Source organism: Macaca mulatta, chromosome 17 (assembly GCF_049350105.2).
Source record: "Macaca mulatta isolate MMU2019108-1 chromosome 17, T2T-MMU8v2.0, whole genome shotgun sequence".
NCBI classification, from domain to species: Eukaryota; Metazoa; Chordata; class Mammalia; order Primates; family Cercopithecidae; genus Macaca; species Macaca mulatta.
The window spans coordinates 107,246,477-107,271,133 of NC_133422.1; the positions used below are offsets into that span (position 1 = coordinate 107,246,477).

The window sequence follows — 24,657 nt, forward strand, 5'->3', positions numbered from 1 at the left end:
TCTGGAGGGTTCCGGAGGGTCCTGGAGGCCTCACCAAGGAGGCCACGTGATTGGTTACGTTATTCATGGAGCTGACTGGGCTCCCAGGATGGGTCTGAAATCACACCAAAGGGAAGCCTGCAAGAAATCACAAGAAACGTGCGTTCCTGGGGGACGGGACGGCCGTGTGTCCGAAATGTGCGTTCCTGGGGGACGGGACGGCCGTGTGTCCGAAGTGTGCGTTCCTGGGGGACGGGACGGCCGTGTGTCCGAAGTGTGCGTTCCTGGGGGACGGGACGGCCGTGTGTCCGAAATGTGCGTTCCTGGGGAACAGCCGTGTGTCCGAAATGTACGTTCCTGGGGAACAGCCGTGTGTCCGAAATGTACGTTCCTGGGGAACAGCCGTGTGTCTGGCATCGACTCGTTCTGGACTTGGCTTCTCTACTGCGCTGCCGATCCCGGGTGTGGAGTCGTTTCTGTCTTATGCCGGATGGAGGCCTCTGCTGTGGGTGTGGTTTCATGTGCACTGTCTCTGGCTGAAGGTCCAGGTGCCTGGAACAGCTTTTGTGATTCAGAAACTGGACAGAAACCAGCCTGAGGCCACGCGAGCTCCCACGGCTCTTGGAGGAAAGCTGTTTCCCATCTCCAGCCCCCGCCAGAGAAGCTGCAGGGACGCCTTTGGCCTTGACTCGGTCAGCAGGGAGCTGGAAGGGTCAAGAGCTGTGGGTGGGGAGCCCTGAGTCTCCTGGACTGCGTGAGAAACGGTGGGTGAGCAGCCGCAGCCACAGCGATGAGCCCGGGATGGTTTCCCATGTGTGGTTCGGGTCACGTGTTCCGGCCTCTGATGGGTGTTACTGTGATCATCTGCGGCACCCCCACGGGCACAGAGCAGGGCCAGCCCTCCCTGGAACAGGGCCATCATGAGCCAGTCCCTCCTAAAGATGGCCAGGTCCACCCTGGCTTGGGGCCAGACCGCCTGGGTCTGCCCTGTGGTGACTGTGGGGTGGCCCCCTTGCTTGTGTACCATGAAGGTGCATGGCCTTTGCCCACCAGAAACTTCAGCGTGACAAGACATCGGGGGCCGGGGGAGACGCACAGAAGAGGGAGCAGCTGATTTGTCAAGGTCCTTGCATCTGTACCAGGGGCCCCTCCTTCCCCACATGGCGCCCTCTCCTTAGAGGACAGCCTCTGGCACCGTTCACTGTCCCTCTGTTTAAAAACTGAGGCCTGTCTGTGAGAGCCTCCTGTTCAGAACACAGTCCTCTTTTTCGGCTGATCTTTGCTCACTCCATCTGCATCGGCCGCTGTGTGGCTGCCTGAGACATCCCAGCCCTCCGTGTCCTCCAGTGCTGGGACCACCGAGGGAGGAGGTGGGCCTCGGGCCTCGGGGGTCTCTGCAGGCCTTGAGCACATTGTGGGAGAGGGGTTGTTTGGTACGTGTGTCCCAAGGCTGATGTCTCTGGGCGTGCTTTGCTGTTGGGGGTTGGAAGCTGGAGGTGAGGACGCGTTGGACTGTGCTCAGCTGTAGGAGGACCCACTGTGTGGCACCGTGATCTGCTCCTATGCCCCTGCCGGCTGGTAACGTAGGAGTTGTGCCTGCAAAACATGCTTCGGACATTAGAGTCGGCCGGGAATGAAGACGCCGGCGTGCCCCAGAGCGGAGGCAGGGCTGAGGCGTGGGTGGTGAGTGGACTGGGAATGAAGATGCCGCCTGGCCCCAGAGCGGAGGCAGGGCTGAGGTGCGGGTGGCAGGTGCATCAGCTGGTGCCATGGTGACGGCGTGAGGGGCCATGACGCGGTGGCCTCCCCCGGGGCTCGTGTTCCGGGGAGAGCTTATCTGGGATGTGTTCTGACGGCAGAAGGTAGGAACACGAGAGATCCCAGACACGGGAGGTCTGGGTCAATGTGCCCACACTCTCTGTGGCTTGGGGGCAGCCCACACCATGGGCACCAGCCAGCCCCAGGTCCAAGCTTACAGGGAAGGACAGCTGGGCTGAGAAGACATAAATAATCATGGATGGATGTCACAGCCCCTCGGCGGGTGTGAGTGCTGCGGAGGGGCTTACAGAAGTGACGTTCCTGCCCCAGGGATGAGGCTGACTCTCAGAGAACCCAGGTGTGGGGGAAGCAGTGGCCCCTCTCAGGCGTCCCTCCTCTAGGTGTGCGCAGGGTGCCCAGCAGGAAGGGTGAGGTTCTAGGCTTCGCTTTGGTGCTTGTCAGTGCGATCATGGCCACAAGAAAAGCGTCCATGGCTGATGTTCCCAGAGGCAGGGCCTGGTGAAGCCGCACTTTCCCCTCCAGCAAGCGTTTGGACGTGAGGGAGCCGATGTTCCCAGAGGCAGGAGCCAGGTGTCTGGCATTCGGGTCAGCCAGCCCCAGGGGGCGGTGTTCCCAGCGGGAGAAGCTGAAGCCTGGAGGGCCGGCTGTGCTGTGCTGGACACATGCAGGGCAGGGGTCAGTGCAGGTGTGAGGCTCTGCAGAGAGAAGCGCCGGAAGAGGCCAGGGCCAGCAGGGACATGGCAGGCCGGGGTCCCACCAAAATCCGGCATCCCTCCCAGTCCTTGGCTCGGGCTGACTCCAGGACTGGGTACGTTCTCAGAAGATGTGCGTGGGTCCCCTTAGCTTCTTGGGTTTTTCTGCTCAAACTCTGGGCCTGGACGAGTGGTCTCAGGTCACCTGGGAGCTCGTCGGGGACAGAACCTGAGTTTGAACGAGCTCTCTGTGGGACTGCCACTCAGGGCAGCAGTTGGGAGCCCCCCTGGGACTGCCGGTTTTCAAGTGTCGTATTTAAGTATCCCCCTCCGGGCCCTGGAAAAGTAGAGAGGCAGCCAGGAGCCTGCCTTCTGTGTTCTCGGTGCAGGGGTATTCTGAGAACAGCCCCTGCTCATACAGCTTTAAAAGGAACTCAGTGACCACGGACGGACGAGAACAGGAGACGCAGCTGCCTCCCGGGCGCTTGAAGGCTCAACTCCCCATGGGCATGTGTTGCCAGGGCAGAGGGCTCGGCCCCCTGGGTCAGCATACACTCTGGACAGCTCATTCCTGCCAGCCCAGGTCGCTGCAGCTCTGGTACTGGCTCAGCGGTTGGGGACCTCAGCCCAGGTCCCCATAGCCGTGGGGCTGCCTCAGGGGACGGATCTCTGCTAAGCATGGCCCCCGCCAGCCCAGGCCCCTGCCACTCAGTGGATGGGACTTTGGCAGAGCATGGGGCCCCTGCAGGGAGGGTCTAGACAAGCAACACCAGGAACCTGAAGCCTCCTGGGCTGGGGCTCAGCTGTCGCCAGGACTGCAACAGTTAAGCTGCCTGCAGCGGGATAAGTGAGCCGATGCCGCTCCTTAATCAGGGACATCAAATCGGAGGCCCTGGGAGGAGCAGCCGGCCGGCTGCCCTGCAGAGACCAGGTCTGCGCAGCAAACCCAGGAAGGTGTGGCGTCCCTCTCCACGGCCAAGATGGTGCTGGTGCTGCGCCGTCCTTTGTGTGCCTGGGAAGGGCGTTCCAGGAGCCAGGTCGGGGGCTCCTGACTCGCAGTGGGCAGCATGACGGTGAGCCGGCTGTCACTGCTGTGCCGGGACCTCTGGGCACTGTGGCTGCTGCTGAAGGCTGGCGCAGGTGCGTGGGGCACGGGTGGGTCCTCGGCTCCCCGGAAGGTGTTATGGGGCGACCGTGTGGGGACACGGGGCCGGGGCGGACGTTCTGGACCCAGCGCTATCCTCGGAGGCTGCTGGGGCAGGAGCCTGGGGCTGGGGGATGCCGGGGATGGATGTTGGGACAGGTGCCTCCAATACGGGAGGAGCCCTGCTCCTTGGCAGGGAAGGTGTGCACAGGCCTTGCCGGATGGATGGTTTAGGGCCATGGCCCTGGGGTCCCTGGTGAGCACTGGGGCCGCCTCTGCCCTTGGCCCGTGAGGGACCATCTGTGCTGGTCCCGGAAGGCTGGGATCACCTTTCCACTGGCTCCTTTGTTCGAGGTTTCTCATAGACAGGCTGTGTGGACAAATGACGGCAGCGCCCACGTCTGGCTGGTGGAGAGGCTGTAGCTCCTCAGAGGAGGAGACACCCGGCCACTGCTGTCCCCACAGCGGGGCCACCCGTGGTGCCAGGCGTGACAAGCTGCCCTCTCTAGGCAAATGGGACTTGGGAGGCCCCTGGCCGAGCCTGTGGACCTGGCTGGGCAGCCTCTGTGGTCTTAGGTTTGGGTGCGTTTGGTCTGGTCGGGGCTCAGGGGCTGCTGGTCCACACTGGCCCCGTCCTGACAACTGGAGCTTTGGGGCAAGGTCCTTGGAGAAGGGGCCATATGGGGAGGAAACAGCCTGGGTTTTGTTGATGCTTTTCTAAGAATGGAGTACTCGTTTTCAAGAGATTTGTCCTAATTATATTTTCCAGTGGGTACTTATGCCAACTATTGATGAATAATTCATAAAATAAGCATCTTTGTGAATTTTATTGAATCAGACCTTAGCTACCAATGGCATTGAATAAACATCTAAAGTTTCCAATTTTAAAATAAAGAACTGGCTGGGCACAGCAGTTCACGCCTGTAATCCTGGCACTTTGGGAGGCTAAGGCTGGGAGATCGCTTGAGCCCAGGAGTTTGAGACCAGCCTGGGCAACATAGCAAGACCTCATATCTGAAAAAAAAAAATTAATAAGCTGGGTGTGGTGGTGTGTGCCTGTAGTCCCAGCCACTTGGGAGGCTGAGAGGGGAGAATCATTTGAGCCCCGGAGGTCAAGGCTGCAATAAGATTTGTTTGCACAACTGTACTCCAGCCTGGGTGAGGGCATGATTAGGTACAGGTGGCTGCCCGGGGTTATGGGGTTGGCTCTGGGGCACCGTGGAAGGCTCCGGTGTGAGCAGGGGCAGGTGGTTGCTTTAAGGGAGGTTATGTCCCCTGGGTGCCCCCCGGTTCCGTACCCCTGATGCCCCGGCCATCCCATCCGGCAGTTCCCTCCTGAAGGACCAGGCAAAGCCAGGACCACCGTGAACAAGAGGATAAATCATCCTTCTGAGCCCTGATGGTTCTTTGATCAGCCCCGGGACCTGCCGCAGACTCTGTTTTAGTGTCTCACATCCTCTTAGGGTGCATTGAGGGAGAAGCATTGTCGGTGCCAGCGTCAGCCGGGGTCAGCCTGGCCTGCGTTCCTCGCTGTGCCCCTCCTCGCTCCTGCAGAGGCCTGGGGACCTTTGAGGAACTTGCCATATGTGGGTGACTTTTCTCAGAAAGTAAAATGCAGGGCGGGGCAAGCCCTACTGGCCTCGGAGGTCTGTCCTCGGGCCCAGAAGGGGCCAGTTGGGGGAGGCGCAGAAGGCCCGAGACACTTGGACTCCACAGAGAGGTCACCGTGGTACAGTCAGGACTGTTGTTTTTAATTTTAAAAGAAAGAATTCATTATGACAACCGTTTTTGTTCTCCTTTAGGCATTTTTAACGTGTTCCAGGCAGACCAGGCTGTGGCCCTTCCCTCGTGGCCGGTGCAGGTCACGCCTCCCGCCAGCCCAGTGAGTGGGGAGGTTTGGCTCTGGTGTGACCCTCCAGGACGCAGGTGTCCTCGGGGAGCCGGTGCCTGCTGCATACAGGCCACCCGGGGTCACTCGGCAGAGGAGGACGGGGCACCGCCCTGCAGAGAAGCGTCCCTCCGACCGTCAGCGGGCAGCCACAGTTGGTGGTCCTCTTCACCTCGGCCTGTGGTTGAGCCCACCTCCCACCTGCACAGCACCCTGTGCCGCAGCCACGACCACCTCCTCTGTGGACCTCAGTCTGCAGCCGCCGCTCCATGCAGTGCTGGGGCCCTGGACGGCCCCCATGGTGCAGTGCTGGGGTTTCCTCTGGGTGCCTGTAGCCTCCCTCACGTAACTGGGGGCAGGAGGATCCCCGTGGGTCTGTTCACCAGGTGGGGGCAGCCATCACCAAAGCCATCTGCCAGCATCACCGGCTGAATTGCAGCCATGGTCCTATAAGGAAGCCTTGTCCCAGCCTTACAGAGAAGGAGGAGGCCCAGAGAGAGAAAGCAGCTGCCCAGAGTCACAGCTCAGGGGGGGTGTGCTCGGGTGAGGTCTGTGCTCCCGCGGGGCCAGTGAGTGTCTGTCCTGTGGCAGCTGCTGGCCCACGTGTGTGGTGATGACACCAGGCACGGACGGACCACGCGTGTGTTGAGATGCTGTGTGGGCTTCACGTTGGTGCCCGTTTCTCTCTGGATGTTATGAAGACGGGTTTGTGGAGGCACAGCGGCCCGTGCATGCTGTTGGTGGGCGTGTAAATTGGTGCAGGTATTACGGAAAACTGTGTGGGGTATGGAGGTTCCTCAAGAAATTAAAAAGAGCACTGTCGCTGGAGCCAGGCGTCCCCACTGTGGGTGGGTATCGGGAAAGGAGCAGGCGCACTGAAGAGCTGCCCGCCCTCCGGAGCTCACCAGCCCAGACGTGGAATCGACCGCAGTGCCCGTTAGTGGATGGGCGCCTGGAGACGATGTGACGCACACACAACGGAGTGCTGTTCGGTTTTCGTAAAAAAGGAAATCCTGTTATTTGAGACAACACGGATGAGCCTGGAGGACAGTGCTGAGCAAAATCAGCCACAGGCAAAGCCACGGCCTGCTGAGTAAAATCACTGCAGGCATAGAGAGGCAAAGCCACGGCCCCACGCATGTGGGGTGTCAGAGATGCCAACAAGCACGGTGGCCACTGGGGGCTGGGGTGGGGAAGCCTGGGGAGATGCTGGCCAGAGAACACAGAGTTCCTATTGTGCCGAATGAATGAACTCTGGGGGTCTGTTCATGGTGGGCCATGGGCTGTTCATGGTGACTGACTGTGGTCTGTTTATGGTGGCCATGGTCTGTTTGTGGTGGCTGTGGTTGGTTCATGGTGGCCGTGGGCTGTTCATGGTGGCTGTGGTTGGTTTGTGGTGGCCGTGGTCAGTTCATGGTGGCTGTGATCTGTTCAAGGTGGCTGTGGTCTGTTTGTGGTGCCTGTGGTTGGTTCATGGTGGCCGTGGGCGGTTTATGATGGTTGTGATCTGTTCATGGTGGTCATGGTGGTCTGTTTGTGGTGGCCATGGGCTGTTCATAGTGGCCGTGGTTGGTTCATGGTGGCCATGGTCTGTGGTGGCCGTGGTTGGTTCGTGGTGGCTGTGGTTAGTCCATGGTGGCTATGGGCTGTTCATGGTGGCTGTGGTTAGTCCATGGTGGCTATGGGCTGTTCATGGTGGCTGTGGTTGGTTTGTGGCAGCCATGGTCAGTTCGTGGTGGCTGTGATCTGTTCAAGGTGGCTGTGGTCTGTTTGTGGTGGCCATGGGCTGTTCATGGTGGCTGTGGTTGGTTCATGGTGGGTGTGGTTGGTTCGTGGTGGCTGTGGTTGGTTTATGATGGCTGTGATCTTTCATGGTGGCCGTGGTGGTCTGTTTGTGGTGGCCATGGGCTGTTCATGGTGGCTGTGGTTGGTTCGTGGTGGGTGTGGTTGGTTTGTGGTGTCCATGATCAGTTTGTGGTAGCTGTGGCCTGTTTGTGATGGCCATGGTTGCTTCATGGTGGCCATGGTTAGTCCGTGGTGGCTGTGGGCTGTTCACAGTGGCTGTGGTTGGTTTATGGTGGCCATGATCTGTTCAAGGTGGCCGTGATCTGTTCAAGGTGGCCATGGTCTGTTTGTGGTGACTGTGGTTAACACTGTATTTGTACCTGAGGTTTGCTGGGAGTGGGTGTTGAGTGTTCTAACTGCAAAAGGAAATGGCAGCTGTGGGGGGTGACAGTCACCAGTGAGTTTGGTGGTGGCTATGGTTTCACAGTGTGAACTACATCAAAAGAGCACGTGTGCACCTTAAATATATACAATTATTTTTCTCAATATAGCTGGAAAAAATAGCCAGAAGCCAGCAGCTCAGCAAGTGAGGAGCCAGCCAGTGGCTCCGTTCACAACACCCTGCACAGTGAACAGATCTGAGTGAATGGGGCTGCTTAGCGAAAATCACTGGGCTCGAAGCTCCCTGATGGCTCCAACATGTCCCGTGACTCTGGGCAGCTCCTGTGCAATGGGAGGCCATGCCCTGCCATGTCCCTGCCTTCTTGCCCACAGGCCTGCCCTGTCCCAGCCGCTGGGGTCTCACCCACCCATCAGCCTAGAAACAGACGCATGTTGGCACCCTCCCAGGCCTCTGTGAGAGCCTCTCCATAGCCTCGCTGTTGAGCCCGTGGCAGTGAAGGTCCCAGGCGCTGGAGCACATGGCATGGGCTCGGTCCTGGCACTGCCCGCCCTGCAGGCCTGGGCTGCTCACAGCTGAGCCTGACCTTGAATTCCCCGTCTTTCAAACGAGGATGGGGCTTCCTGCTCCCTAGGTCCTTGCGAGGACTCACTCCGTGCACTGGTGTCAGCAGTGAGTCGGAACCTGTCTTTCTGGCCTGATCCTCCCCCAGGAGCACAGGGTGGTCCTCCTCTGAATCCTGAGGGGGTCCCCGGCATGCCCTTGCTCCCTGGAACCCCAGTCATTCCGGGTGCAGCTGCTGGTGCGACCCCTTCTGTGGTCAGGGGTCTGTGTGAGGGCTCAGCTGCCTCTGAACAGGACGGGCGCTGGAAGACAGTGGCTGGGAGAGCAGGTGCACCCTGGACGGCCTCCAGGAGAGAAAGGGAGAGATGTATGCGTCTCAGTGGGGGATGGCGGGAGACCCTAAGGTATTCAAGACCCTCGGGTCTGGGCCCTGTGGAAATGCTCCCTGTGGTGCCCCCAGCCCTGCCCACTCAGCAGTCGCCTGAGAACGGCCTGAGCGTGTGGCCCAGGAGGCGGGGTGTGGGGAGGCCGTGGAGCCGTGGGTACTGTGCAGCAGGTGGGGCTGTGACCGGAGGTGGCAGAGCTGGCAGCCAGCCTGGCCTTCAGGGGAGAGGGTGGCAGGGCCAGGGTCTCTGAACTCTGGAAGGTTCTGTGTTCCTCGTCCTGAAACCCGGCCTCCTGTGTCACTCAGACAGTGGCTGTCAGTCACTTTGGTCTCTGCTCCCTCTGCCCCATGATTTTTTAAGTTGTTCTAGCTCAGAAGCCATTGCATGGATGGTGTGACTACCCCCAGCCAGGGCACGAATGCAGCCAGAGTACGAATGCAGCCAGGGCATGAATGCACACAGATCCAGGCCCCGTGCAGAGTCCACCAGGTGTGGGGTGGATGCCGAGGCCCACCTGGCTGAAACTGCACTCAGGCCATTTTTCTGATACCAGGAAACGTTCATAAAAATGCTGGTGAGCAGGCAAGTGCCCTCCTTGATGACAGACCCTCCTGGTGCCCCTGGCTCAGACAATGTGACCTTGAGAACAACCCCCACGTCGGCGTCACCTGGGAGCCTCACCTCGAGACCTCTGCATCGTGGTTCTGAAATCACTTGAGTGGGCCGTGGCCACCATGGGGCAGAGAGATAGGAAATACCTGCCAGAAGATCAAATTGCAGTCCGTGTGATTTAAAGATCTCACTGGGCTGTGCAGGCAGTTCTAGAGTGGGCAGCACTTCATTCCATGAACTAGAATAAGAGCTCCAGTGAAACACAGCAGCTGTGCGGACAGGGCTGAAGAAAGCAGAAACCCAGCAAACGCGGTTCGGTGGCCTCAGCCACTGTCCTTTGTAAGCTTGGGGGGTCAGCGGGAGAATTGACGGACGGGCCACGTTAGGTGGCTCTGTGTCGTAAGGATTAGTTTCACGTTAGGTGATTGCCGGACTTACATCGAGCTTGAAGAAGCAGAAGATCTCTGCATACACGTGTGGCCCAGGCCAAGAGCTGTCACGTGATTAAGTTTGTGCTTAAATGGGTTTTTAGTATGTGTATCTTTTTTTCTTTTCTTTTTTTCTTTTTTTTTTTTTTTTTTTTTGAGACGGAGTCTCACTCTGTTGCCCAGGCTGGAGTGCAGTGGTACAATCTCAGCTCACAGCAACATCTGCCTACCAGGTTCAACTGATTCTCCAGCCTCAGCCCCCTGAGTACCTGGGACTACAGGCACCTGCCACCATGCCCAGCTAATTTTTGTATCTTTAGTAGGGAGGGGGTTTCACGATGGTGACCAGGCTGGTCTCGAACTCCTGACCTTGGTGATTTGCCCACCTTGGCCTCCCAAAGTGTTGGGATTACAGGTGTGAGCCACTGTGCCCAGCCATGTATGTATATCTTTTTGACAGTGTGAAGAATTTATTTAGACTTGACTGTTCTAAAGCACCGTAATGAATGTATAATTAAGTTATGGTAAAGTCTTAACCCTTTGCTACAGGGGAACGGTAATGCTGTGAGTGGCCGTGTCTCAGCCCCTGGACTTAAGCAGTCACCCTCGTAGGAGTCCCACCTCTGCGGGCAGCTCAGAACCTCCACGTTTTTATATTTAATTTAAAATGATTAAATTCACTGCCGTAACTCATGGAATTAGGTCTTTTTAAAATCTAAGCAAACTCTCTTCGAGACAGAAAGGGTTGGGTAGTTCTTCATCTGTTTGAAGTGGTGCTTTCTGGATGGGCCGCATTCTAAGAATGTATCAAAAATGGAAATTCTGGCCACCATTTTGATTGCCCTTTTATGTATTAAACAAGTTGAGAACAAGAACAACAAAAAGAGGGACCTCCGTGACCATGCCGAGGAAGACAGAGCCTGGCCTGGTTGGAAGATTGGCCTCTCCTCTGTCTCCTGTTTTCTCCAAGGTCTGATAACAACCCTTGGTGAGCGTGGGGACTTCATTTTGATTTTCAGTCTGGTCTTTTGGGGTCTAGGCAGGAGCTTGGTCCTAAACAACACACCCACGTGTGCTGAGGACACGCTCCAGGGGATTCTCGCGTCTGCCTGCATCAGAGAACCCAGGGCTTGCGGGCGAGGCAGCGTGGAGAGCACGGCTCTGGAGACGACCTCCAGGGCTTGCGGGCGAGGCAGCGTGGAGAGCACGGCTCTGGAGACGACCCCCAGGGCTTGCGGGCGAGGCAGCGTGGAGAGGTCAGCTCTGGAGACGACCCCCAGGGCTTGCGGGCGAGGCAGCGTGGAGAGGTCAGCTCTGGAGATGACCCCCAGGGCTTGCGGGCGAGGCAGTGTGGAGAGCACGGCTCTGGAGACGACCCCCAGAGGAGATTGACCAAGTGCGGGGCGTGCGTGTCCTCCCTACCCGAGGCATAAACCGTCTCGCTCCAAAGGGCGTCTGGAGGGCTCTGCAGGGTGGCTGTGCGCTGACTCCTGCACCCCACGTGGACGCCCCTTTTGCCCCAATGGCAGGCGCTGGCCCCGGGGTGTCCTGGTTCTCCTCCCTGACCCACATGGTGTCAGGAGCTTGTCTGGAGGGGACGGGGATGCTGGCCCCCTGGGGTGTCCTTGTCTGAAGCCTGTGGTTCAGGCATTCTCCTCACTGAATTTAGATTTTGTTCAGATTTTGCGGCCTGCCTTTCTTACTGCCCTGCTTTGCGGCCCTGCCCTTCCTGGCTTTGGAGAGCCTCATGGATGGGCTTGGGGAAAGCCTGTGGCCGGACGATCTGGTGACGTAATCCCATCTGACGCTCAGCCTTGGACTTTGAAAAGGCACGACTGTCCCGTCTGATGGACAGGATGCAGAAGCCTTTGGGAATGGGCTTATTGCCAGAATAAATAACAGGAGACAATTGGCAAAAGATGGACTGGGCCCCACGGCCCCAGGCTGCTATGTGGACAGCCTTGTCTTCTCCTCTGCCCACGGTCACCAGTGAGCACCAGGGATGGGCTTTCCTCCCTCACCTGGGCCTCTTCCTGCTGCCAGGAGCTGCCTTGCTGCCTCCGCCTGTGACAGTCCACCCCCCACACCTCACCGTGAGAGGGTTCCAGGGCCCCACCCAGCTCCACCTGTGACGGTGTACCCCACCCCCCACCCCCACCATGAGAGGATTTCCGGGGCCCCACCTGGCTCCCATCCCCGTCTCCTGTGTTCTCTCTGCTGCTTGCGAGGTCACCTGGGCTGGAAAGGGTTGCTGCTCAGACGTCTTGGCTGCCCTCCCACCCCCACCCCCCACCCCCCACTCCCAGTTTTCAGGATGAAATTGCCGTCAAATAAAGCAAGTTCTTGAGTCAGCTTGCAAGAGGAAGGAAGTTTGCTTCAGTCGTCTCGTTTTGTTGGAACAAAGAGATCTAAAGATAGACACGTGGCTCCCCTCCCTGGACTGTCTTTGCCGGGACCCTGTTTCTGTGAGGAAAACTCGGTGGGGGGGTTCACCTGTGTATCAGGTGAGCCAAGGGCACCTCTGCCCTTCCCACCCTTGGGAAATCTCACCACGTCGGCCCCGTAGTGGCCAGAAGAGATCGGCCCTCCCAGGTGGGGCTACTGTGGTCGGTGCTGGGAACGGGCAGGGGCAAGCCTGGCCACCCCCTCGTCGGTCCCACCTGCTGCCTCTGCCCACATGGCAGGGGAATGGACGGGGCAGCCTCTGCCCAGCCTCAGACGTAAGGCCCTAACTCTCCCCTCTCAGACCCACCGTGGGATCATTATGGGGTCATCACTGGGGACTTGGTTGGGGTGGGGCTGGGGAGGGAGCTGGGCCTTGGGTGGCGAAGACGGGTTAGGGGCCCACCACCTCCCAGACATCCAACAGCACGGAGCCCCACGGAGGCCACGCTCGCCTGCCTGTGTCTCCTCCGGGGACCTGTCTCCTGAACCAAGTGGCCACCATTGTTCCATGCACTTCTTAGTCTTGTGGCTGCAAAATTAAGTAGATTGGAACTTTTATAGAAATTATGATCATAAGGGGCAGATTTTCCCATCATTCTTGAGTGGGTTCAAAAAACCAGGAAGAATGAAAACTTACACACGTAAATGGAAGAACGCCCAGCGCTCTGAATATCCCAGGGCCCCACCTGCAGAAGGCTCCATGAAGAATGGGAGGTTAACACTCCGCTGTGGGCCGGAGAGCGTCACAGGCCTTTTCAGGTTCACAGAATGGCCGGTGACCACTTCAGGTGTCGTGATGTGTTAGAGTTTATTTGTACGAGCTTAGCTGTGTGCAGTTTCTGATTACGCACATGGGGAACCCTGCTTTTCAAACCCAGAATGAGGTCTAAGGACAATATTTAGAGTTAGTTCTGGCCCAAAGAGTCCAGAGGCACTGGGGGCTGCCAGCAGGTGGACACTGCAGTGTGGACGGTGGACAGGCGGTGTGGACGGTGGACAGGCGGTGTGGACGGTGGACAAGTGGTGTGGACGGTGGGCACTGCAGTGCGGATGGTGGACAGGCAGTGTGGACAGTGGACACTGCGATGCGGATGGTGGACAGGCAGTGTGGACGGTGGACACCGCGATGTGGATGGTGGACAGGCGGTGTGGACAGTGGACACGGCAATGTGGATGGTGGACAGGCAGTGTGGACGGTGGACACTGCGATGTGGATAGTGGACACTGCAATGCGGATGGTGGACAGGCGGTGTGGACGGTGGACACTGCAGTGCAGATGGTGGACAGGCAGTGTGGACGGTGGACACTGCGATGCAGACGATGGACAGGCGGTGTGGACGGTGGATAGGCAATGTGGATGGTGGACAGGCAATGTGGACAGTGGACACTGCGATGCGGAAGGTGGACAGGTGGTGTGGACGGTGAACAGGTGGTGTGGACAGTGGACACTGCAGTGTGGATGGTGCACAGGTGTTGCTTTGCCCCCCACGGGCCTGTGACGCCACAAAGTAGGAACCCGCCTTTGAGGGGTTGGGGCCTTGGCGTTGGATTCCACAGGATGCTCTGGGAAGGCACTTCCTCCCCTCCTCTGCTGTGTTAGCAGGGGCAGCTGCTGGGCCAGGCGCTGTGGTGAGGGTGGGGAACCCCAGGCATAGTCCCTGCAGCCTTGAGTGGGGGTTTGCAGGCACCCATGGAGGGTGCAGGCTGCCATGAGGGCCCCTGCCTGGTGGGGAGGTGGAGAAAGGCCTCTCTGAGGTGGCATCTTGATAGGAAATTGAGTGGGGTCAGACTGGCCAGAAGAGGAGCGGCTGAGCAAGGGCCCCAGGCCCGGACCTCACCCTTCCAAGGACCTGAGTGTGTGGCAGCCCCTGGAGGGGTGGATGAGGAGCCTACAGTGGACAGCCTGTCCCAGAGGCAGCTTCACACCCACATGCACCACTCTCTCAGAACGTGGAGGGACGGCGGGTGGTGTCTGTCTCTAACACACGGGAAAGACATTTGCTGTCAGCAGGGCCCCAGAGCAGGCACCGGTAAGGTCCAGAGCCAGGTCAGGAATGCCTGAGCTCGTAGGGAACAGGCCAGGCCAAACACGCCGCCTCTCAGAGCTGCCAGAACAGAGTTTGGGAGTCATGGTGGAAGTGTCCACATCGACGCCTGACTCTTCGCGTTCGGTGCCTGACTCTTGCGGTCAACGCCTGACCCTCGCGGTCGACGCCTGACTCTCGCGGTCGATGCCTCTGAAAGTCGAGGTGCGGCGAGGGAGCCACAGACATGGGCCAGTGCCTCCCCGTTTGTGGCCCCAGTGAGCCTGGGCCGCCAGCATCCCGCAGCCATCACCAACCTTGGTACCCCCCTGTCCAAGCCATCCCCCCCGTGATGAACCTGCCAGCTCACAGTATCCACAATCTTTTTTTGTAGCCCCCAGAATTTCTAAAATTCCAGGGAGGCCCTTGCCCTGTGACCCTTTCCGTGTCAGCGATGTGCTTCTCCTAGGGTTAGCAGGTGTTGGATTTGAGGACGGTGCCTCCTGACTTCCTCTCTGAGGCTACGGTCGCTCCTGGCGAGAGAGAAAAACTTACTGTAAAATTTGAACGTCCAACTGCGCAGTCTAGGCTGCCGTCGGCTGTACCAGACGCACATTCCAGAGAGGTGTGCGCCAGTGGAAGTCACCCTGCCAGGAGCATAAAACAGTATTTCCTGCTTTGCTGCTTGACTGTTTCTTTCTCCCACAAAAGAAGCCATTGCTGACACATGGTTGCATACTGGGAACGGGTCTGTGCCCTGAACTCTCCCTGCAAAGCTCCGCAGAAGGGCCTTGACATCTGCTTGGCTCTGGCAGGCCCCGTGACACCGTGGTCCCGCCACTTCCTCACCAGCACCAGGGTTGTCTCCGGCTCCGAGGCAAAGCAGTCCCATAGCCGGCAGGGCCGCAGCCAACACGGCCCAGGAGGGGCCCCTGTGTGTTCCACTGCGTCCCGTGTTTACACTTGTTTGTCTGCAAGACTGGAAGAGCAGGATTTTAGTCTGATGCCAGGTAGATGTTATCTTGTGGCCTCCGCTGGGAATTTCCAGGTACAAACACTTCTGTCCCATATCTTCAGGCTGTTAGTGGCCTGGGTCCTCAGGTGTGGAAGAATTGAACGTTTAAGCCATTCTCAGGTCATCATCGTGAGTCCTGTGTCTTTCAGAGAGAAATTGTGTGGATGTTCAAGATTGCAAATGTGGCTATATGATGAGCGTGCTGGCCAGAAATCGTGTCTGCTCTGTGGTCAGTGGTCAGTGTCCCCGAGGCATAGTAGCCCGGCAGCCGCTCTGTGGCACAGAACACCAGCCTGTCAGTCCGCACAGCTTTCCCTGGAGGGTCTTGCTGGCCTCGTGCTCCCAGCCGGTGCTGGCTCCATGCTCCCGGCTGATGCTGACCCTGTGCTTCCAGCTGGTGCTGGCCCCGTGCTCCCCCTGTGCTTGCGGCTGGTGCTGGCCCCATGCTCTTGACTGGTGCTGACCCTGTGCTCCCAGCTGATGCTGGCCTAGTGCTCCCGGCTGGTGCTGACCCCGTGCTCCCCCTGTGTTCACGGCTGGTGCTGGCCCTGTGCTCTTGACTGGTGCTGACCTCGTGCTCCCAGCTGATGCTGGCCTAGTGGTCCCGGCTGGTGCTGACCCCGTGCTCCCCGTGCTCACAGTCAGTGCTGGCCCTGTGCTGCTGGCTGTTGCTGGCATAGTGCTCCTGGCTGGTGCTGGCCCCATGCTCCCGGCTGGTGCTGGCTCCATGCTCCCCCATGCTCCTGGCCGGTGCTGGCCCCATGCTCCCCCGTGCTCCCAGCTGATGCTGGCCTAGTGCTCCCAGCTGGTGCAGGCCCCATGCTCCCGGCTGATGGCTACGTGCTCCCGGCTGGTGCCGACCCTGTGCTCCCGGCTGATGCTGGCCTAGTGCTCCCAGTTGGTGCTGGCCCTGTGCTCCTGGCTGGTACTGACCCCATGCTCCTAGCTGATGTTGGCCTAGTGCTCCCCCCATGCTCCCGGCTGGTGCTGGCCTGGTGGCCGCAGGTGCTTCAGTGCGTCCAGACCCATCTGGAACCTGCTGGGTGGGGGGATGGGTGCGGGAGTTGACCCTGCTCTTGCCATCCTGCCTCATTTGTGTCCAGCTAATGGCAAGGCCAGGGATGTGGCACAGACCCCCAGGGTCCCGTGTGTGCAGAGGCCCGTGTGTGCAGAGGCCCGTGTGTGCAGAGGCAGTGGCCCATTCCGTGCTCAGGTTTTCCTCCTGGGCCATAAGTTACTGTACCTGCAACAGGCCGGCAGGGGTCACCTGAACATCTTCCCCGACGTGGGTGGGCCTCAGACCAAAGTGTATTTATACCAGGACCAGGACCAAGCGCTTTCCTGCTGCTCCCCTGCCTCCCCTCTGCCCAGGTCTCTCTCTTTGTCCCTCCCTCTCTCTGTCTGTCAGTCCCTCTCTCTGAACCTCTTATACCACACTTTCAAAATCGATGGTGAATCATTCAACACACAGCTTTCGTGCGCTGAGAAACAAAGGCCTCCACGTACTGGAAACTGAAAAGCCTTTTTCCAGCCACGTGACCCGCTCCCACAGGTGCCTGTGGATGTGCCGCTCCGCCTGGGATCGGGTGGGCGCTCGCAGGGTGAGGCAGCGTCCTGGGGCTGACGCGTGCTGTCTGCTCTTTCCATGCAGATGAAATCATGCACCAGGACATCGTCCCGCTCTGTGCTGCCGACATCCAGGACCAGCTGAAGAAGCGCTTTGCTTACCTGTCCGGTGAGTTCCAGAAGCCGGGACGGGGTGGAGAGGGAGGGGTCCGGGGCCGGGTGTGGGCTGAGCAGTCGCCACGGCCTGGTCATTCACTGCCTTGGATCTGACCTGTGACCTGGCGGCTCTCCCCATCTCTGTGAAGTGGGCAGCTCCATGCCAGTTGGCACACGGCCACTGGGAGGAGGTGGGCGGAGGAGGGTCAGGGGGACGTGGCCTGGGCACCCCTGACGGCGGCCTCCAGGGACAGATGGAGTGGGGTGTGGTTGGCCGAGCCCATGGGCCTCAGTGACCCGCAGTTCCTGCTGCATCTGGGCACCTCCAAGGCCACACCTCTGTCCACTGTGGCCTCCAGCCCTGCGTCTGGCATACCTGTGGAGGTGGTGCCTGCAGACTTGGGGACATAGTGAGGCTCCCAGCCCCCCGTGTGGGTGCAGCAAGGGCACCTGCAGTGACCCCCAGCTGTGCAGACACCGTTCTTATGTGAACAAATCTGCCCAACAGGACCCATCAGAAAAAATACATGCAAACGTGTGCCCTCCCTGGGACATAAGGGTGCCCTGATGCCGAGGGCGCAATGCTCTCAGGAGCTCAGCCTCTGCCCCTCTGCATTCTCATTAGCAGCCCAGCCCCCAATCCATGGCTGGCATGGTAGGGCCTCCATCCCGCACCGTCACCTCCAGAGCCAGCCCACACCCCAGGCCGGGCCTTGGGGTCTGAGGGAGGCTGACTGCCAGGGGCCGAGGTGTAGCTGGCGAGTTTTACGAGACCAAAATCAAAGAGACAGCAACATGATGGCCAGAGGAGGAGAGCTGTCCAGGGACTCGGTCCTGCTTTCCATGGCGGAGAGGCCCAGGAGGAGGAAGGATAGAAAGCAGGGGGTCTCTGGAGAACTGAAAACTCCCAAGGGACAAGGGCTCCAATCCCCCTGCGTCGGGGACCAGGTGTGGCGATGACTCAGGAGAGGCGCCGTGGTTTCTGCCGGTTCCTCCTGCATCCCCAGCCTCTCCCCGCCCCTTTCACGACTCCCAAGAGGCTCACAGCTTTGCCACCAGGAGGGCCCTGACCTGGGCCTCCAGCCTTGACCTTCCTCCAGTTACCAGGCAGTGCCCCCACCCCAGTGGTGCTTGGGAGGGCAGAGTCCCGGGACGGCCCCAGCCACCCACGTTTTCTCAGTTGTTCCTTAGACGCCGGCCCAGGAGCTCTGTGAGGGGATTTTGCAGATGAATTTAAGGCCCCAAATCAGCAACTTTAAGATCTTCCTTGGTGGGCCTGACCCAGTCGGCTAAGCCCTTAAAAGAGATGGGGCTCTTCCTGGCATGAGAGATTCCAGGTGCAGGGAGGATTTGACACAAGGGGGTTCTCTGTGTGGCCCTGAAGGAAGCAGAGGCCGCCTGAGCAGGAGAAGAGCCACCCCACGGGCAGCCGCCAGGACCCTGGGGCCTCAACACTGCAGCTGGGAGCAGAGCTCTGCCAAGCCCCTGGGGGAGCTGGAGAGCCTGGGCTCGGAGAGGGTCACAGCCCGGCAACCCCTCCACGTGGGCCCAGAGACCCTGAGCAGAGACCCACAAGCTGATAAGTGCCTGAGTGTCAGTGATCTTGGGAACCATACCAAAGCCTCCGTGGGCTCCTCTCTCTCCTGGAATATAAGCCAGAGTCCCCTGTGGCACCACTGCCCCCACCTCGTCTCCTGCCCACGCCCTGGAGGCAGGCTGCCTCCCCATCGCCCTGCCTCCCACCAACCTCGGGGCCTTTGCACGGGCGGCGCTCTCCATGCAGTGAATTTTTTCCGCGGGCTTGTGGCTGGCCTGTCCCCTCAGGTCCTTGCTCAGAGGCACGCCCTTGGCCATGCCCTGTCCCTCCTCACCTGCTCTTTGCTCCGCCCCCCCTCGTTATATGACCTCACATCCTCCTGTGTGCGGTGTGGGTCCCTCCTGAGGGCTGGGCTTGCTCACAGCTGCCTCCCAGCTCCTAGAGGTGCACCCAGCCTCAGAGCCACGTACTGAGGGCTCAGCCATGGGCCCGTCTGGGGTGGGACCCCGAGCACGCCACGCTGTTCTTGGGATCCAGGTCGTAGCAGCAGTACCGTGTCTGAGACAGATCGGTGTCGGCTGGAGCTTCTCCTGCAGATGTGTGGATTTGGATGAAGTCTGTGGTAGCCTCGTGTCTGAGACGGATCAGTGTCAGCTGGAGCTTCTGCAGACGTGCGCGAATTTGGATGAAGTCTGTGGCAGCCTCGGGTCTGTAGGTCTCCAATCACCCCGTCCCCTCCTCACCGTATCCAGCACAGCTGCATCCTGAGGCTGCGCCTGCACTCCGGGTTCCTGCCATGCCAAGCCCCCTTCTGTGTCCTCATGACAAAGGCCATGCACTGGGGAACTGAAACATCCGGGATTCGTCTTTCAGGTTCCCTGGGGCGTGCCCCTTCCGGAGGCTCCTTCGGGGGCACAGGTGTTCCTTGGTGTCCCTTGGTGTCTTCATGCAGCCACCTCACCTGCACGTCGACGTCTCCTCTTCTGCCTCAAAGCAGGTGTCCTTTCTCCCAGGACACCCGTCATGAGATTCAGGGCCCACCGTATAATCCATTATGGTCTCATCTTGAAAACTTTGTTACCTCTGCTGCAAGGACTTTTCCAAATGAAGTCACGTTCACAGGCTCCTGGGACAGGGAGTGGACATGCCTTTCAGGGGCCGCCTTGGACTCGGTAAATCTGACTCAGAGGTTTGCTGTCTTGACAGCTGCCCCCAAGCGGGGCTCCCCTCCTGCCCCAGCATCACCCACAGGACTCGCTCTCCCTGTCTTACTCCACCCGAAGGAAACACAGACTCCCCCACCAGCCACTCCTGCACACGGACCACCGTGGTGCTGGGGCCCAGCGGGGTGAGACCCTTCATTGTGGCTGGAGCCCACAGGTTGACGCCCCAGCCTGTTCTGTGGACTTTGGTTGAATTCGCTGGTCTCTGGATGCCTAGAATGGCTTCGATGAAGTGCCAGAGCAAAAAACTAAAGATGTCAGGAAGGAACGGCTCCAAATTTTCCTTTTCAAGAGGAGACTCTGCATTTCTTTCCACTTGCCCTGCTGATTTCCCCTCCCTGCAGACGTCCGCGCCAGCCCTGCGCTGTGTGCCCTGGAGCCAGGACTGCCCCTGTGACCTGTGTGGTCCCCTCTCTTCCACCTCCATTATCTGTGGATGCACAGGTGCCACACAGAGCCCTACAGCTCTGTCCAGGTCCTGAACCCAAGTGAGGCAGGTTTTGAAAGGCGGCCAAGTGAGGGATGCCTACACCTCGGGGGCTCCACACCCCCGTACGTTGCTGCCCAAAGTCAGGACGAGCTGCGGAAATTACACCTGGACTCTCTGTCTGTCACCCACAGACAGCAGCTCCCGGTTCAGCCTGCGTCCCTCGTCATCCACGCCCTCTACTCGCAGTGATGTCTGCCCCAAAAGCACTTCGCTTAACCCTGAAGCTGCGAGACCTGCCACCCTACTGTCCCCTCTAGTTTTCTGAGGTTTGAGGAACAAGGAATTGGGTGTAAAATCAGGAAATATCCTGCATGTAAATTCTTGATTATTCTTGTCTTTCCGGGCAGAGCCGCCTCCCGCGAGTCAGCCGTTTGACTCTTTCTTGCTGAAGGATGAGGGTTGCGGGGGGCGCATGGGTGCCCCGGACCCAGAGGCAATGGCGCATCCCCTGGCGTGGCGGTCGGAGCAGGCCCCGAGGAGGTCGTGGGCTCAGAACTCAGTCCTTGTGTCATCTTAGAAAAGATGTTTCAACTTGCCGACCGTCAGCAAGAGCTAAAAACAGGGCTGGAGAATTTACCACTGAGGAACTTATGATCTGAAGTGAAAAACGCTGAGAACAGACTTGCCACCGGTGAAAACCACAAAGCCGAAATGGAGGCCGTGCCCGGAACGCAGAGTCTGCCTGCACTGCGTGTCTCACGCCCTGCCACGGACGGCGGCCCCCTTCCACTGCCCAGCAGCTCTTGGGAATCTCGTTTCGCTTTTACAGGAACGTGGCATGGTCAGAGGCAGCCATCAGCTGTCTGGGGACCTGGATTTGACAGGATTGTTCCATCCCACGTCCAGGCAGCCCCAGGTGTGTGGAGACGGGGCAGACAGGAGACCCTCCCCCTGGCCTGTGCTGTCTTCCCGGGAAGATCACTGAAGACTTTCGTCTCTTCCTTTCCTCACCTTCCCCAAGCGCTCGCTGCACAAGCCCCCTCCTGCCTTGGCCCTTCTCCCACCCCATTTCGGTTTGGTCCCAGCTTACATCTCATCCTAAGGATTAAGTGTGCAGCTGAACCGCAGTTCTCAGATGAGCTGCAGGACTCCAGCGTGGCACCTGCCTGGGCAGTCCTGAGAGAGGGATTCGAAGTGGGGAAGGACCCCGGAGTCTTCCCGGCACATGGTCTGAGGCTCCAGCCACCAAGTCCCAAGCTCAGTCTGTGCTCACCACGACCCGACGGCTGCTCCAACCTGTGGGGACCGATCCGATCCTGCACTCCCTGAGGCCGACAGCTTTTTGACACCCAGGCTTCAGCCACAGACAGACAGACGTTCCCTGCCTGGGGGGGGGTTTGCCCTTGCTGGAGAGAAACAGAAATGGACAGAGGGTCACTGGGGTGGCCCTGGGTGTTCTGCGGAGAATCAAAGTCGTGAGATGGAGACAGGAATCCCGTTAGGTTTGGGCGGAGCCGCATGTGGTCCTTTCTGGACCTGCTTCAAGGAATCCGACAGTTGCACGACCTCAAACCAGTTGCTGTGGGATAAACGTTTGTGTCCCTCCGAATTCAGATGTCGAAACCCTAACCCCGGAGGTGGTGTTTGGGGAGGCAAGGCCTTTGGGGGGAGATTAGATCATGAAGGTGGAGCGCCCAGGTGTGATCAGTGCCTTTGTAAGGGGCTGAAGAAACCAGATCTCCTTCCGCAGCGAGGCCATGCCTCAAGGAGACCCCTGTGAATGCGGAAGCCGCTGTCACCAGACACCAGGTCTATGGGCGCCTTGATCTTGGACTTACCTGGCCAGAGCTGTGAGATAAATTTCTGTTGTTTGGGCCTCCCGGTCTGTGGTGGTTTGTTATGGCCGCCCAGACAGACCAACAACCAACCTGTGTGAAAATGTGAGTCATAAAGGGGTGGTGTTGACAGTGAGTCACTGCCGTGAACGAGTGGTGTTGACAAAGGCGTCCTGTCCAGGTAGGAGCTCCGTGTGGCTAAGTGGTGTCCGGCCTCAGAAAGTGATGCCTTCTTGATGTCATCTTCACACTGACAGGAGTTTTTAGTTCTTATTTTAAGACTTTTCTACCCGACAGTTAACTTAGCATACAGATATCACAGTAGATTAACCACATGAATGCTTTCATTCCTAAGCAGCTCATGTGGGCGAGTTTCTAAAGCCATGTTTGGGCCGATGCATCACACAAGGGGGAGCCCCTAAGATGCATCATGTCCGTGGAGAAAACGAAGCAGGACACACGTGTGAGTCATCACACCCTTGGTCACCCGGCTTGGCCATCACACAGGCCTCCTGCCCAGGATGTGTGTGCGTGTGTGTCTACCTGTGTGTCTCAGCTCAGGCTGCTTGCTGTGACAAAGTCCCCTAGACTGGGTGGTTTAAGCCACAGGAGTTTATTTCTCTTGGTTCAGGGCAGGAAGTCCCGGATGAAGGCACCGGCAGATGTGCTGCCTGGTGAAGGCTCACTTCCTGATTGACAGACTGCTGCCTTCTCACTGTCCTCATGTGGCCAGGCGAGCAGAGCAAGCCCACAGAATCCCATTCACGGGAGCCCCACTCCCACAGCCTCCTCACCTCCCACAGGCCCCACCTCCCAGCACTGTCCGCCTGGCGTTAGCATTTCAACACATGAATTCAGGGGAAGACAAATGTCCAGTCCGTAACAGTGTATATGTGTAGATGTGTGTGTGTAGATGTGTGTATGTGTAGTGGGTGTGTGTGTGCATGTGTAGCTGTGTATGTGTAGATGTGTGTATGTGTAGTGTGTGTGCATGTGTAGCTGTGTATGTGTAGGTGTGTTTATGAGCATATGTAGCTGTGTATGTGTAGATGTATGTGGAGTGTGTATATGTGTGTATGTGTAGTGTGTATGTGTGGGCATGTGTAGATGTATGTGCAGATGTGTATGTGTAGATGTATGTGCAGATGTGTATGTGTAGATGTGTGTATGTATAGATGTATGTGTAGTGTGTGTGCATATGCATGTGTAGCTGTGTGTGTAGCGTGTTTATGTGTGCATGTGTAGCTGTGTATGTGTAGATGTGTAGTGTGTAGATGTATGTGTAGTATGTATGTGTAGTGTGTGTGTGCATGTGTAGATGTGTGTATGTGTAGATGTGTGTAGATGTATGTGTAGTGTGTATGCATGTGCATATGTAGCTGTGTATGTGTAGATGTGTGTACGTGCAGTGTGTATATGTGTGTGCGTGTGCATGTGTAGCTGTGTATGTGTAGATGTGTAGCATTTATGCATGTGCATGTGTAGCTGGGTATCTGTGTATGGTAGCTGTGTATGTGTGTGTAGCTGTGTATGTGTGTATCCATGTGTGTATGTGTATGTACATGTATGTACATATATGCATATGTGTGTAGCTGTGTATACATGTGTGCGTAGGTGTGTGTCTAGCTGTATGTGTAGCTATGTATCTGTGTATAGCTGTGTATGTATGTGTGTCTGTGTTTATAGGTAGCTGTGTGTATAGCTGTGTGTCTGTACATGTGTATATGTGCATGTATATGTGTATAGGTAGCTGTGTGTAGCTATGTGTGTGTGTTTGGGTAGCTGTGTGTGTATTAAACTGAGTGTGTATCTCACATTAAAGCAAGATCCCATAGGAGCCATACTTCGTTCTGGCGACGGGGATGAGAGGGAGTTGCAGCTGCCTTCCGCCCCTAGCGAGTGGGTGCAGGCCCAGTTGCTTGGGTGTGAGAGCTCACGTGCAGGTGTGACAGGTCTCAGCCAGGACAGTGGTTCTTGGACGTGGGTGGGTACCGGAGGCTGTCCCTGGTGCCGTGTGGCAGGGTGCTGTTCTGAACCACAGAGGAGCTTCGGAGCCCTCTGTCCTCTGCGGCATTCAGCCGGCCTCCAGTTACTAGGCCGGGTGCAGACGCAGAAGTAGAGCTTGTTCTTGGTGCCATTGGCCCTGCAGGGTCCTGGCACTGCCCACCTTGGTGGGGATGGTTTCTCCAGAGAGGGACTCTGCCCCCAACTCTGCGTCCAGCGGTGTTTGGCTGCCTCATAACCTGCAGGTGCGGGAGCTTTGGCGCCTGCTTTTCAATCTCAGTGGACAGGCGGGGATTTCCACGCCTGACTTGGGAAGAAAGAACAGGGTCTTTGCTTTCCTTTGAGGCTGCAGCACAGAGAGTTCGGAGATACCCAGGGTAGCAGCAGCTTGAGACCAGCACCAGCAACCAACTGAACCAGGCTGTGCGGCCCAGGTCAGGCCCCCGGGCGATTTCAGCTCCGGGGTCACCCGGCCCCATCCTCTCCCCTGGGCAGCTGGAGGCTGCCTTTAATGGCGACTGAAAAGTTGCCACGAGCTCCTGATCATTGTGGTAGGTACTGCGTGAAGCTGAGACACGCATGAGCCACATCCCGGGGGCTTTGAGCCCCCACCGCGGCGGTGGCTGAGGGAAGGCTTGTCACACTCGCTCAGGAGGACACGGGGCCGCAGTGTTCACTCAGCGGCCTCTTACCATTGGGATCGAGGAATTTTCCGAGAGGAAGTGAGAATTAACAATGATGAAAGGTTTGTGGGTGAGTGACAGG

General features: G+C 58.2%; 1 protein-coding gene across 13 annotated transcripts in view; it reads left to right on the forward strand.

Moving 5' to 3' along the window:
- MCF2L (MCF.2 cell line derived transforming sequence like) overlaps positions 1 to 24,657 on the forward strand; it is a 206,896-nt gene that overhangs the window by 109,465 nt on the left and 72,774 nt on the right. For 11 of the 13 annotated variants that reach the window (XM_077974078.1, XM_077974084.1, XM_077974083.1 and 8 more), the window contains one exon: positions 16,793 to 16,876. In XM_077974078.1, coding sequence (XP_077830204.1) covers positions 16,793 to 16,876 — 84 coding nt within the window. Of the gene's footprint in view, positions 1 to 3,026; positions 3,591 to 16,792; positions 16,877 to 24,657 lie in introns of those variants that run through there. The other 2 variants (XM_015121494.3, XM_077974082.1) reach the window with 1 other exon arrangement.